We start from the raw sequence: 13,564 nt of genomic DNA on the forward strand, positions 1-13,564 counted from the left end.
TCATCGTTGCGTGTCGGTGGAGTAAAAGGTTTTCTCGGGTCGCCGGAGTTTGTTCTTTTGTTAGCTTCGTGGGGGGTTGTTACATCGGAGTCACGCTTGGTTGTTGGTTTTCTTCCTGCTCGATGGTGAAGATTTGTGTGCTTCTTGTGATTCTTTTAGTTGGCATCCCCGAGTTCTTCTCCTTGTTCGCCTCTTCCAGTTCTTGCTTCTGTTCCTCTGTCTCGTCTCATGATCGGACCCCTCTTTCTGATGATGCTACTTGATATCGATTAGAACCATCTGGTTTGTTATCGGTCGAGGGTCGAGGGTCGAGGGTTGGTCTACTCTCATCTTTGCGTGTCGTTCAGGTAAAGGATTTCTTGGTTGGTGCTACGTTGGGGTTGTTTCGTCCGAGTTCCATTTTTATCTTGCTCGATGGAGATGATTCAAATCTTTGTTTTCATTTATTTGTATGTTTCTAGTGATTCTTTTAGTTGGGATCCTTAGTTTTTGTATAAAGATAAAGGTTTTTATGGTGTAATACTTTATGCCCTATTTTTTGTGCTGCTGCCTCTCCTTTGTTTGTTTTTTCCATATTTTTCTTGCAAGAAGTTTAGAGAAATTCTACACACAATTGGGCATTACTACCCAGAATGCAGCAGTAAGGGTGTTTTTTTGCACATTTAATTTAGTGGAAGATCAATTCTTGGTGCTCATTAATTTGAAGTTCTAGTTGACCTGTGATTATATCTTCTTCTCACAAAGAAAGAGAGAGAGAGAATAGTATGTCTGGTGATTTGTTTAGAGGATCTTCAGCATCAGGTTGTTTGGTGATTTGTTTAGAGAAACTTTCAGCACTAGAACTCTGCCTGAAATCTAAGGATTTCTGTTTTTTCTCTCAGATTCTGTGTTTCCATGGTGTATTTGCTTTTATTGTTTGCTGATTGTTATCCATGTGTACTACTAACTTGCAGATTTGAATCATAAGAAGGATGTCTCTAACAAGTGCGACTGTGCCTGCTCTCGCCACCTCAACGAAGAGCCTTCAAGGTACATCTTCACTTAATATAAATATATCATGATTCTTGTGCTGAAAGTTTTTAGTTGATTTGCAACCTAAATCAGTGGTGCTGAAGACACAAATTAATGGTGCTAGATACTTATGTGACCCATGATGATCACTGAGATCTAAAACGTTACGTGAATTTCTGAAGATGAGATGGTGCATAGAGAATCTGTTGGTGCAAGTAAAAGAAGTATGAAGCAGATAGTGCAAGAACAAGATACTCTAAATCTGTGCTGAGGACTTTGAAATATATAGAATGCTAATCTGGCAAGCCAATTAGAAACAGGCTTGTTGTACTGGGCAGATGCTACCACTGCACTTGTCATTGCCATTACTGCTCTACCTAACCTTGCATCTGATCCAGCTCCTGCCAAGAGAGGAAAGAGGAAGAGGGAATATAAGGGATTGCATCCATACAACCAGGTTAAAAATTGTACAAGTTGGGAGAAAATAGGTTTACATGGAGTAAATAACTTATACTATTGGGCTTTTTATACGTTAGGAAGTTATTGCACCAAATTGCTTTCTAATGTTTCTCCACTGTATGCAGTTTACACATTCCTATAAAATGTGTGCATAATGTGGTGCGTAGGACATTACAGCATTCTAATTGACTCTGTGATTCCAAAGGGACACATCTGGACAAGATCACTTCAGCAGAGTTAGTGCAATGAACTAGGATAATGATGTCATCAGGCTTTATAATTTATTGAGGACTCATCCTTACGTAAAAGGAATGGAGATCTTTTATGTGTATCATTATCTTTGCTCTTGTTTTCTGTTTTTTCATTTGCCTTGTGCATAAGATTTTCTCAGCTGCTATGAGCAAACTATCTTATCATATGATGCAGGGACACCAGGTCGAAGGGTCCAGCTTCCATACTCTGATCTCTCATTGCCCTGCACTAAATATCAGCCATTTCAACATGCGCAAACTAAATTGGGAGCTCGGCGACTACGTTCTGGCGCACTGATATGTGCTGCAGCCTTGGTGTGTTACTTATAACCGTCATGAAATTATTACTCTGGAGGATTCCAAAGATTCATTTCCAAGAGTTTTCATCTGAAAATTATAAAAATAAAAAATAATAATAAAGTTGACTAAAATGAATCTGTTCTCGGACTATTTTGTGATCTTGGATGAATTTTACTTGTGTTGAAAGTGGGTAGGCTTGCTGATATTATCAGTGAGCCACATGAAAGCTAGCCTTGATGATATTGCTGTATTGGCATCATATTTGTTCTTCTCATTCTTATAATTCATTTCTGTTTGTAATTCTTGGTTGTTTTCTGATTGGTTTCACCGCCTATTGCATTGTATCTTACTTGGCTTATCTATTGCATTCTCCTGCAGAGCGCAAGATGTGCAGCGGAGCAAACCCAGACAGTCACACGCCAATCATCTACGATAACAATTGCTCCCATCCAAGGTGAGGAACATATATGTGGATGATACTGATTGCTCTTCCCGAGGCTAAAATTGTTGAACGATGACCGGATGAAATAACTCCTCCCTCTTTTATACTTCCAAATTCCAATATTTAACAAGAAGTAATTGTCATCTTATTTTCAGGGAAGGAGAAATCACCAGAGCTTGACGATGGAGGGACAGGATTTCCACCTCGGGATGATGATGGTGGTGGCGGTGGAGGTGGTGGAGGAGGGGGGCACTGGTCGGGTGGTTTCTTCTTCTTTGGCTTGCTTGCCTTTTTAGGTCTTATGAAGGATCAAGAAAGCGAGGGTCCCTATCAGAATAACAAACGAAGATATTGATTCTCTCCCAGTTTGGTCTATTGATATCCAACACGTTGAGGATGAAGATTGTCACGGTGAAAGATTCATCATCACTCGAGCTGTTAATGTCGAGCACGATCATTAAACCAGCTCTATATGAATGAACATGAATAGAAGTTCTAATCCAATTTGAGCTTAATCTGTTATGAACTAACTGATGCTGAATTGATGTGGTTTTTTATTCTGCTGGCACACGATGGAGTGTTGGGATTGTATCGTCATTAATCAGGTGCATCATTCTTCCCAAATTTTATTTAATGTTCTACTTTAAATTTGTGCAGTTCTTCTGTGGCCTCGAGTGAGTTTGGTGCTGAGGTTAACAAATAAAACATGTTCACGACATCTGCCTCAAATATGTAAATCTGACTGAGTGCCCAAAAGATTAGTTACTTTGACATGTACTCTTTACGAAAGAACCACTTGGAAGCCATCAAACTGAGATCCTAACAGCAGCAAATATATACAAGCAGCAGCAAATAACTCTCCTCAAATATGTAATGCCTCTCAGCTTGCTAGTGAGTCCTGAAACAACAGGGAAATTGCACGGCACAGACTTAAGATCACCAAACGTTTGCCTTGATGGCTACGTAGCGTAGCCATTAGTCTAGCTGAGAGTGATGGAGATAGTGTTGTCTGTGCCTCGCATATCTTGTACTTGAGTTCAGAAGGCTCCGATGGATAGGTTGCACTGTCTCCGAAGAAGAGAGAAAGTTGTTAGCAAGCAAATAAAGTGGGGTTCATGTCGAAGCACTCTGAGCTTACCACTTAAGTTCAGACATATCCATGCTCAATGTCACTTTCTGGCCGTTTTTGAAATTCATAAAACAGAGCTGCAACTCAAGTTGGCCTGCTGAAAGATACGCAAAGGGATTGATTTCAAAATCAGGAATATGCGCCTGAAGTTCTAACTAAAATGGCATCTGAAAATAGCATTTCAAAGAAAAACAATGGCCTGCTTGATGATTTGTTATCAAGTAGTTCAAAATGATTGAAAACTCCACAATGAGAACCTAATTATATGCCTGATGTTTGTACTTAATTCAATCAAATAAACAAATAAAGAGAGTGCAAACCCCTAACGAATCAAAGTGTAGGAAACAATATATTACAGAAATTCACAAGTAATGGATGAATGAATCAAAAGGGATAAAACAAGCAGGGATGTCTTACGGGGTGTATGGCTGAAGGTTGAGAATGTTAGATTCAGATTTTCCATCCTTGCAACTTGTACTTCCTCAAGCACATCAAGTAGGATCCCCATAAGCAAACTGGTTTCCTGCATGATCAGCAAGCAAAATATGAGAATGTGTTTGCTAAAGAACCTTAACCAAGCAAAGTAATGTGTCAGCAGCGCACTATTGCAACGCTCTCCATCCAAAAGAACAGTTTGAACATGAAAGGAAACATTATAAAAACTAAAAACAAAGAAAGGGCAAAAGATCAAGATAGAGTTGATTCTTGCCGCCTACTCTGGCTAGATGGAATGCACCTCACAAAAAAATTGTGTAACTTCAGCACCTTCAATTTTACACACAAAACCATGCAGGGTAATCACTAATAATTCCCCAAAATACATCCCAAACTACCTTGTAAAAAAAATATACTATTTAGCAAACACCTCGTTTTTGGTCTACAACAGTATGCCGATGCACATCGATCCAAAAGTGTTAAGATTCCGACCAAAATTAGGGGCAAAATGTAAAGAAACCAAACCCTCAAAGCTGGAAATAAATGTCAATTTTTTTTTACAACAAAACTATCCAAACAGGAACCTGGATCATAGTTTCCCCAAGAATTAACAGCATGAAAAGGGTTTTTGTGTAGAACTCGTTTGATAACAAGTACTTATGTAAGCTGACTTTCTTCTATTTCTGCTAAATCAGGTATAGCAAATAAAATGCTTAGGAGACACCACAAAGATGAAAATATGCAAGCATGCAAGACATGAATCCAATAGATAAAGACACAAATCCATTGTGTAACTATACTTCATCATGTATAGCAGTTAAAGTTTCACCTTTTCTTAATATTATAATATTCTTACTGAAGCTATTTAGTGCACAACTTACTGAATTTCAAAAGCAAAAGCAGAAGAAAATTCCACAAGGGACAAAAGCACACCCTTTAAAGCATGCTGATCTAAGATGAGACTTTAATCACCATTTAGTTAAAAATTTCTATGAGAAGTAATACGTTATAATAACTCAATTAGTAAAACCAACTTACCAGTGTCTTTTGTTGAAAGCATTTAGAACTGATGACTCTGCTATCACCCTTGTCACCAAAAACAAATTCAAAAACCACATGTGCATTCATGTTGTGAAAAGTCTGCAGAATATCAACATGACGCTAGGAGGTTAGTTTCATAATATCATTGCAACTATACAATAAAATATAAATCAAAGATCAACAACAAAAGAAAAAGTTTGCACCACAAAGAAGATATTCATTACCTTCCCAATGTTTTCTGCATGCAATGAGTTATTGACAAGTATACTTGAGACTTGACAGGAATCAATAGTAAACCTGTTACATCAAACTTAGGTTACAAGAAAATATGGTAGTAAGTTCTTTACATAAGAAAGAATTAATAAGTGGAACTTATATACCTTTGAAAGAGGAAATTGCAATAATTAAGCACAATATCATGTTTATTATCCCTTTTCACTGTGTTGCTTAATTCCCAAAGCTACAACCATAAAAAGGACGCCTTTGTCATTACATAATCGGTTATAGCTTATATAATTCAAATCAGACGACTAATCAAGTCATACTCGTGACTGTTGATGAATGATATTAATACGGTTCCGCATTTCTAAACGTTCATTGGCAACTTTAGTAATTCCATCGGTGTTCATATTTCCTTTTATCTTGCAACAAACTCCAAGCGACTTCACCAAGTGATCCTCCTTCTGTTCCAGCATTTTTAGCTCCTGTCTCATTGATGCCATCCTTTCATCTGCTTCCTGAAAAAGCAGAATCCAACAGCAACTTAACAATCTTGTATGTGAAATAAATATAAATCTATAAGCAAAGAAAACCTTCTGCCTAATTATCCTTCAATAAGGTATCTTCAATAAGGTTTGATGGCATCAATTAAACGATACAGGTAACTCATTATATACAGACCATAAATGAAGAAATAAGCTGCCAATGTTAAAACAGATCATTCAACAATCCTTGTCAATCTACAAGAATATAATATTTTTCAAGAAAAGAGCATTATTAAAAGTTTGAGAACATCTTTTGAGCATGTCGATGTACTTATATATAAGTAATCTTTCAATATATAAGGTTATGCAGCAAAGATGACAATAAGGATTTTGTTTTAAAGTATAAGGGTGATTGGATAATAGTTAAACAATATAAAGGAATTGAGTTTTCTTTTAAAGAAAAACTTCCCAAAGCTCACCGAGAGATCCGAAACATACACTCTGCATCCAAACTAAGACACAGAATGACAACCAACTTGACAGCCCTTTACAAGGGAGCTCCAAACTCGCAGAATGTCGAAAGAGACAGATAAGATATTTGAGTAAAATTAAAATATTATAACCACAAACTGGTATCAATATAGCACATATGTAGTCTCGAAGAAAACAGTATCTGGTGCATGAGCATTACTAGATCGGGTTGGATTAATTAGGAACAGATTCAGATCAGGGACAGATTAGTTCTCAACAAACCCATATATGGGTTAGTTTGGATTTTCCAAACCCTTACCCAATTCAACACATTGATCAGGATGGGCTAAGCAGATGTTGGTTGCATCCAACCCAAGTTACAGCTTATACCCAGCTTAAATGGGAATGGAGTGAACTTTTGAAAATGAGGAGCTCAGATACGGTCAGTCCCAGCAGCAAATTCAAAACAAGTGATGATAGCATACATATAACCATGCTAACCAAAGGAAAAGCATGTGATGGAGTTTGTGGAATAACAAAAATTCAACTCTCCAATTGTAAATATTGAGGCATAATAAACATAAGCAATAAATTGATGGAAACACCATATTCGTGCAGTATTTTGATTTCAAAGGAGTAATGGAGAATTGGACATGTCCATAAGCTTATGGGTGATTCACAAAAATTTAAAATGAAAAACTTAATGCAATAGTGTGGTCACTTTTAAGGTACAAGGGCAAACATTCTCCTAGATGACTACATGGCCACCACAATTGCAGCAGCTTCCAACAAACTTGTCTAATAGACAAGATGAGTCAAGATTAGTGATTCAAGGAGAAAACATAGAGAAAAATTATAAAAGGACTATATTAAAAACAATAAAAAAATATTTGAATGCTATTGAATTAATTAGAAAAATTGCTTTATAAAATGCTCAATGACAACAAAAAATCTATGTGATCAACCCCAAATACTCAGGATATCATAACAACAACCTATACATGTGAATAGACAAGATGAGTCAAGATTAGTGATTCGAGGAGAAAACATTGAGAAAAATTCTAAAACGACTATATTAAAAACAATAAAAAAATATTTGAATGCTATTGATTTAATTAGAAATTTTGCTTTATATAATGCTCAATGACAACAAAAGATCTATGTGATCAACCCCAAATAGTCGGGATATCATGGCTTGCAAGTGTTGTTATTGCTGTTATAGTTGTTCTTGTTCTTGGTTCTGTTTTGCAGCTGTCAACACTTAATACAATCATACAAGTGCTCAGGTCACTGAAACGTGGAAGGAGATGCCATCAAAGCAAGTTAGATTTATGCTTTGCATAAGTCAAAACATAATTGAGATCTCATTACCTTCTTCAGTATCATGCCATCACCATATCAGAGGCTCCATCAAAGAGAATGAAAAGCATGTAACAGAGAACAGAGATTTGATATGCACATAATTTTCGTAGTATGTAATTAGAAATTTAATAATAGCACATTTCAATATATCGTTACTTCTTACAAGGTTTTTAAGAACATCTTGCACTTGTAAATTTAATGGAAAGTTATATGCAAGACTATAAGTTGATCGCTCCCTTTAAGGCCTGAATCCGTGCCCCAAAAAAGATCAACAGAAAATAATGGATAACCTCAGATGAATACATATAAAAAGCAATGAAAAGTTCTCTACCAGAAATAAGCAAAATGTAAAGCCTCCTTACAGTGCATAGCCTAATTAATCTTAACAGTGACAAGCAAATGTCTAGTGTTTAACATATTAGGAATATACTGCAGCTTAGAGAGCACAAAAACACCTTATTTCGGCAACTAGTAATAGATGAAACAGAGTGAACTTGATTCTCCTTATTCTGTACACCTCTTGTATTCTGAAGACAGAGCTGTGAAAACATTGATTTAAGACTATTACATTCCTTAAGTCCCGACTGAATTGAGTGAGCTTTACCCTGCAACAAAATGCTAATTTAGGAGCTACATCAACTTAACTGCAGTAATAGGCCGAATTAATAAACAAGGTCTCACACGTAGTTGATCCAACTTGGCACGCTTTATCTGCATTTTGGCTTGTTCATATAAAAACTTATCTTGCAAAAACCATGCTTCAGTAACTCTGCAAAGTCAAATTAATTAATCAGCCTATAAATTGACATATAACATGGGGATGCAAGACAAATACCCTCTTCAAATAACTAAAAGATTACCTCTGTCGGTGCAAGTCATCCAAGTGATCATTGTTCCTCTGCAATAACAACAGATTAGTTCTTTCATTGGTACAAAAGAACTAGCTTTATAAATGTTATTTGTGGATGTATTGGAACAAAAATGTCAAAAATTGCAAAAGTCTGTTTTTTGCAGATAGATTTAAAAATAATCAATATATGAGCTTATTATTCACAAGCATACCAAAGAAGAAGAAATCTTCAGATATTTTCTAGCCACTTGCAGCTCACCCAACATATCCTCCAAGATGTCCAGCTTCATAGCAAGATAAAAGAAATGCATAAATTGTAATCATCTTCGTGGGTGTTCTTGGTAACAAAAAGACACAAAAATCAATTAGAATGCTATACACTATCCAAGAAATAATGACCAGAAAGAAACAGCCAACAAACACAGTATACAACACAAGTTTATGTACAGATCTTGCTCTCTCATACTTTCCATTCACCAGAAAGCTCCATCACAATGAACTTCAAATCCTTCCAAACTATCCACATATGTTTACTACTATACACCCTCAAATCCCTCAGACCCAAAACTAAAATATATGACTTCAGGGTAAAAAGTTTGAGACAAACCCTAAACTAGCATTAAGTAAATCCAAATCTCTGGCCTAAATTTCATAAACAAGTCCTTCAGAAACCATGTGCTCTTATATAAGTTGTATGCATTATTTCATGAAAAATTTTGAGGGGAAAAACATAAATTTCCATAAGCAAAATAATGATTGGCAATTTGCTTAATCTACTGATATTGCATACTTGATGCAACTGCAAAAGAATGGAAAGAGTTTACCTCTTGCAAAGCAAGTTTATGAATAATTGGAGAAAATACTAATTTTTTGGCATCAGACACTTTAGAGAATATCTGCAAGATGAATATAAGAAATAATAAAAATTGATAGTTCTGGTTTTCGTTATAAAAAGTCCTAAAAGAATGTTGTAAAAAAGCAAGAGAACATGAAGGAAGTTTCAAGAAAAGAAATATATACATACATCGGACCAGTGCACTGCTGTTCGCTGGCCACCAGTTTCAAGGGATTGATCGATAATTTCTGAAGGATGAGCTAAATGTATCATAGGTTTAGTTGCCACTGGTTCACTTGAAAAGATAGGACTCTTTTCTGTCCTGCTAATTTTACTGATGTGGCTTTCATCCATGACAAGAGACTGTTCAATTCTCCTTTTCTTTCCAACTAAATCACCTTCAGCTGGCAATGAATCTTGAACAAAAGAGTGATCCAGATGATCCACCTCAGAGGAAGTATTTAGAGGCTGACAGCTTTCCTTGAACTTGATTTTCTCTCTTTGTGAAACATCATGGGCATCAGGGTCAGAGGCCTTTTTGGCAAGGTCATTAGAAATTAATGAACTTTGCAGCATGTTAGTTTCTGACCCAGACAAATGGAAGGAAAGGTCACTTAGAGTCACAGCATCATCTGCCTTTCTTGGTGTTGACTCTCTAGCATCATCTAGGCCTGCAAACCCTAAATGTTTTGCATCAACATTGTGTGCCTTAGCTCTGGTCTTTTGAACAGAATTTAGAAGACTGTCTTCCATGTTAATAACAGGGTCACTGCTGCATTTTACTACTGAAATATCAGCCTCCTTTTTTAACATGCCTTCAAGGTCCAGGGGCACATGACCCTTCCGTGACACTCCTAATTGGAAATTATCAAGATCCGGTGCTTCAAGAGTTCTGAATTTTGAAATGTGATTCTTAATAGCTGAAATTCTCTCACCATGTCTTGTGAGTTCTGACTCCAAGGAGGAAGGAGGTTGTTCTTTTACTGGACTAAGAAAAAGTTGTTGCCGCTTAGCACGTAAAGACGAGACAGACCCTTGCAATAAAGCCTGAAAGGGCTGAAGAGAACTTTTGGGAGTACGCATTCCACCTTCAGCTTCTAGACTATGTTCTCGACTACTTGCAATAGCTGATGCTGGAATTCTTGCAGTAGACTGAGAGGAAACAGTTGAAGGGTAGTTATTTCCGCTTTGTTGATTTTTGTGCAGTGCCCGATGCACATGATCAGATTGCATGGTAGATTTGCTTCTAGATCCTTTATGCAGAGGTACGAGCAAGTTAATATTCCGAGAGGTAACATCGATGCCAGACTGTGTTACTTCATTAGCATCTTTATGACTGTCCTTTCCAAAAGTGGTAACCCTTCCCTACAAGTGAGGTAATCTAGTCTTTACTCAGGAATGCAGCTATAAAAAGTCAACAAAAATAGCCCATGTGCTGAATTTTGGATGAATAGAATGATCTTGGAATGGTTATTTATTGATGAAGAGTCTAGTGAAATTGTTACAATTTACAAATACAGATTATGAGAGAAAATATAATCTAAAAAGGTGCATGATATCAAGATGAGATGTAGATCAGTATAATTTCCAAACTATAGCAATCATAAAGCAATTAAGCAATAATGCTAGTAGTAAACAAAGAATGGAACCAAGAAAACCAAAAAGGTCTGCTGATATATTTAGACATCAAGGTAGTCATCGGTTCAAGGTTAAGGATGACTAAATTTATGCTCCCAATATATTTAGACATCAAGGTACTACTTGGCTCAGAGGTAAAAATGATTAAATAAATGCCTAGAGGTTTAGCCCACCAAATGACAATCAAGTTATTCGGAGTTCAAGTAATCCTGTCAAAGGAATTCAACCTGAAACCTAGCATATAAGAACCCGTCTAAAGGAGGATTAAAGTTCCCATGTCACGGTCCTGCCCAATGGGATAACTAATCCATTAACTTAATGAGTTTGAGGCACTAACCTAAAATACTTAAAAGTTAATGATAGTAGATTCACTTTAACCTTATAATATAAGGTAATAATTTTCTCACTTCCAACATGGGAATAAGCTGGAGTGTTACATACCCTCTATCATCTTCATTGCCAACCCAAGTCATTCAGTTAGTTAATTCGGTCAAGGACCCAAAAAATGAGAATTAAAATTAGTAAATTGGGTTAAATGTTTTAACTTGGTAATATTAACCTTGAACTAAATGCAATCCATTTCCTACCTAGCAATCAAATAAAATAGAGGAAAATCTGTTATTTTCTTTTAGTTTCTTTTTATGCATTAATAATAAAACTACATATCAAAACAAAACCTAGATAAATAATAATGTTATAAGATAAAAATATATATACAACTACTTCAAAATCACTTATCACTTGACACTCTTTAGCAAGATACAGACTCAGGGATTGATTAGGTTCTAACTGTAATATGATGCATTGAAGGAAGATGTACACACAGCCACAGGTCACCTCGGCCGTTTTGCTGATGGAATGATCCAAATGAATATTTTCTTCAGGAGCATTGCTATTAACAATCTGTTCGGTGGTAGTGTCCTTAGCAGATCCTTCCAAGAGATGTGAGTCGAGAGGACAATCGCCAGTTGCATTGAGTCCAGCTGCTTTACGTATACGTGTTTCATTCTCCCCAGATTCTTTTGCTCCTGATACCTCACTTAAATGAGAATCAGATGCTATGACCTTATTGGCACTTTTTGGAGATCTGGTCTGTATGCTTCTGTTCACTTGATCTAGCAGATTTACCAAAGTGGATGATAATTTCCCATAGTCATATTTGCTTGATTTTTCTTCAATCAGACTCATATTACTTGATCCACCCACACTTCCACTTAGATTTCCAGCAAAAAGCTTGCTGCCAAGAAATGGATTCTTAGATCCTGTTGGGACAATGATGCTTGCAGCATCAGCAGTTGTTGCATCTCCGGTTGGTGTCCTCGTGCTTCTCATTGAGTCAGCAGTGCAGTCATCCGCCAGGGCAATATTACGAAAGTGCAACGAAAATGCTGTTGAATCCAGTGTAACATCATGATTGGTATCATCTGACATTCCTGCCTCAGATAGCCTCCCTGATCCAATAAAACTTGTCGACACGGGCCCAAAGAAATTATCATCTGACGATGGTGAATAGATAAAATATTAGCAATTGAGGAAACAAATTGCCAATCATGATGAATAAAATAAAGCAGGAAAAAGTAAGTACAACTATGTGAATTTGTTCACGTGATAACAATGGATATCAAAAGTACCAGAAGGAGATGGTATTTCCAACCAGACATTAACAGAGCATACCAAGAAATTGAAAAGGGGTTGTTACTCCAGAATTTGCTATTCTGAAAATATTAGAAATAAACATTCTTCTAATTTTAGTTAAGGAGAATGAACCACCGAGATCTACCAACAAGTATCCAAATAGGCCTTCTGACGTTATCATCACCAACCAACTTCTTCATTAAAATGAATCTCTAAATGCCAAGAAAAGCAAAAGAAATTGAACATGTATCAGAACTGAGACTAAAGAACAATTGATTATGCATCATAAACGAAACTAATGCTAAATATTAATCATGGCAGGGAAAGGAAAGATAGAATTCAAGAACTCATCAGATCAAGAAGGCTAACCCAACATATCTAACACTTCTTTGGTTCACCAACGAGAACACTACCATCATAAGAGGTCACGGAACCGACGGCGCTTCCAGGCGAAGAAGAATCCATATCCCTCACGAACCGCTCCTGTTCGCCGTCGTCCTCATCGTCCTCTTCGTTCTCGTCATCGTCTTCATCCTCCCGCCCACGGAGCGACCCCTTGGAACCGTCGCTGTCAGGGACACCCTCGTGGAACCCTACCGCCTCCACGTCCGCGCCTCCATCGGCGGAGACCTGCCTCGAGTCCGGCGGAGTCTCGTAGTCGTCGTCGCGGTCGAAGACATGGATAGCGGTGATGTCGGCAAAGCTCACCCGGCGGGACTTCTTCCTCGCGATCGTTTCCTCGTCGCCGGCGCTCGGGAGCTCCCTCCCCTCGCCGGGATCCATGGAGACCCAGGCGCAAGGATCCAAAGATTAGGGATGGATACAGGGTTCGGCGTCCGGTCGAAAGCGGTGGGGCCGTGATTTCTTTGGGAGGGAAATCTAGGGTTCTTAATGTTCCACCAAACTAATTCAAACGATGTGGGTAGCTTTGATACAAGAGGGCGCGCACGACTTGCGTTTTATATGGAAAGTTTCACTTTACCCCCTAACCTTATCTTAAA

The 13,564-nt window shown here is 37.4% G+C and overlaps 2 protein-coding genes across 6 annotated transcripts in view; one reads left to right on the forward strand and one right to left on the reverse strand.

The window, feature by feature from the left end:
* Positions 1-2,993, forward strand: part of LOC103995441 (protein YELLOW LEAF 1, choloroplastic-like) — a 3,354-nt gene extending 361 nt beyond the window's left edge. Inside the window, exons 1-5 of one of the 2 annotated variants that reach the window (XM_065092864.1) lie at positions 1-347; positions 954-1,029; positions 1,897-2,036; positions 2,400-2,475; positions 2,619-2,993. The exon at positions 1-347 is cut by the window's left edge and continues 154 nt beyond it. In XM_065092864.1, the coding sequence (XP_064948936.1) occupies positions 972-1,029; positions 1,897-2,036; positions 2,400-2,475; positions 2,619-2,818 (474 nt within the window). In that variant the 5' untranslated portion in view covers positions 1-347; positions 954-971 and the 3' untranslated portion in view covers positions 2,819-2,993. The remainder of the gene's footprint in view (positions 348-953; positions 1,030-1,896; positions 2,037-2,399; positions 2,476-2,618) is intronic. The other variant, XM_065092863.1, reaches the window with a different exon arrangement.
* A 190-nt stretch (positions 2,994-3,183) lies between these two features.
* On the reverse strand, positions 3,184-13,487 carry LOC135598678 (uncharacterized). 4 transcript variants are annotated; one of them, XM_065092860.1, is made up of 15 exons: positions 12,977-13,487; positions 11,766-12,424; positions 9,480-10,655; positions 9,280-9,351; positions 8,668-8,739; positions 8,466-8,503; positions 8,287-8,374; positions 8,061-8,210; positions 5,614-5,805; positions 5,449-5,528; positions 5,293-5,365; positions 5,066-5,167; positions 4,010-4,115; positions 3,602-3,686; positions 3,184-3,527 (listed from the first exon to the last, which is right to left on the reverse strand). In XM_065092860.1, exons 1-15 carry the CDS (start codon positions 13,344-13,346, stop codon positions 3,344-3,346), a joined length of 3,447 nt encoding a protein of 1,148 aa, XP_064948932.1. In that variant the 5' UTR covers positions 13,347-13,487; the 3' UTR covers positions 3,184-3,343. The 4 variants fall into 4 exon arrangements, with proteins under 4 accessions (XP_064948932.1, XP_064948931.1, XP_064948933.1 ...); XM_065092859.1 differs by having other exon boundaries at positions 3,602-3,689; XM_065092861.1 differs by having other exon boundaries at positions 3,602-3,689; positions 12,933-13,071.
* Positions 13,488-13,564: the final 77 nt, after the last annotated feature.

This window comes from Musa acuminata, chromosome BXJ2-1 (genome assembly GCF_036884655.1).
Source record: "Musa acuminata AAA Group cultivar baxijiao chromosome BXJ2-1, Cavendish_Baxijiao_AAA, whole genome shotgun sequence".
Lineage (NCBI taxonomy): Eukaryota > Viridiplantae > Streptophyta > Magnoliopsida > Zingiberales > Musaceae > Musa > Musa acuminata.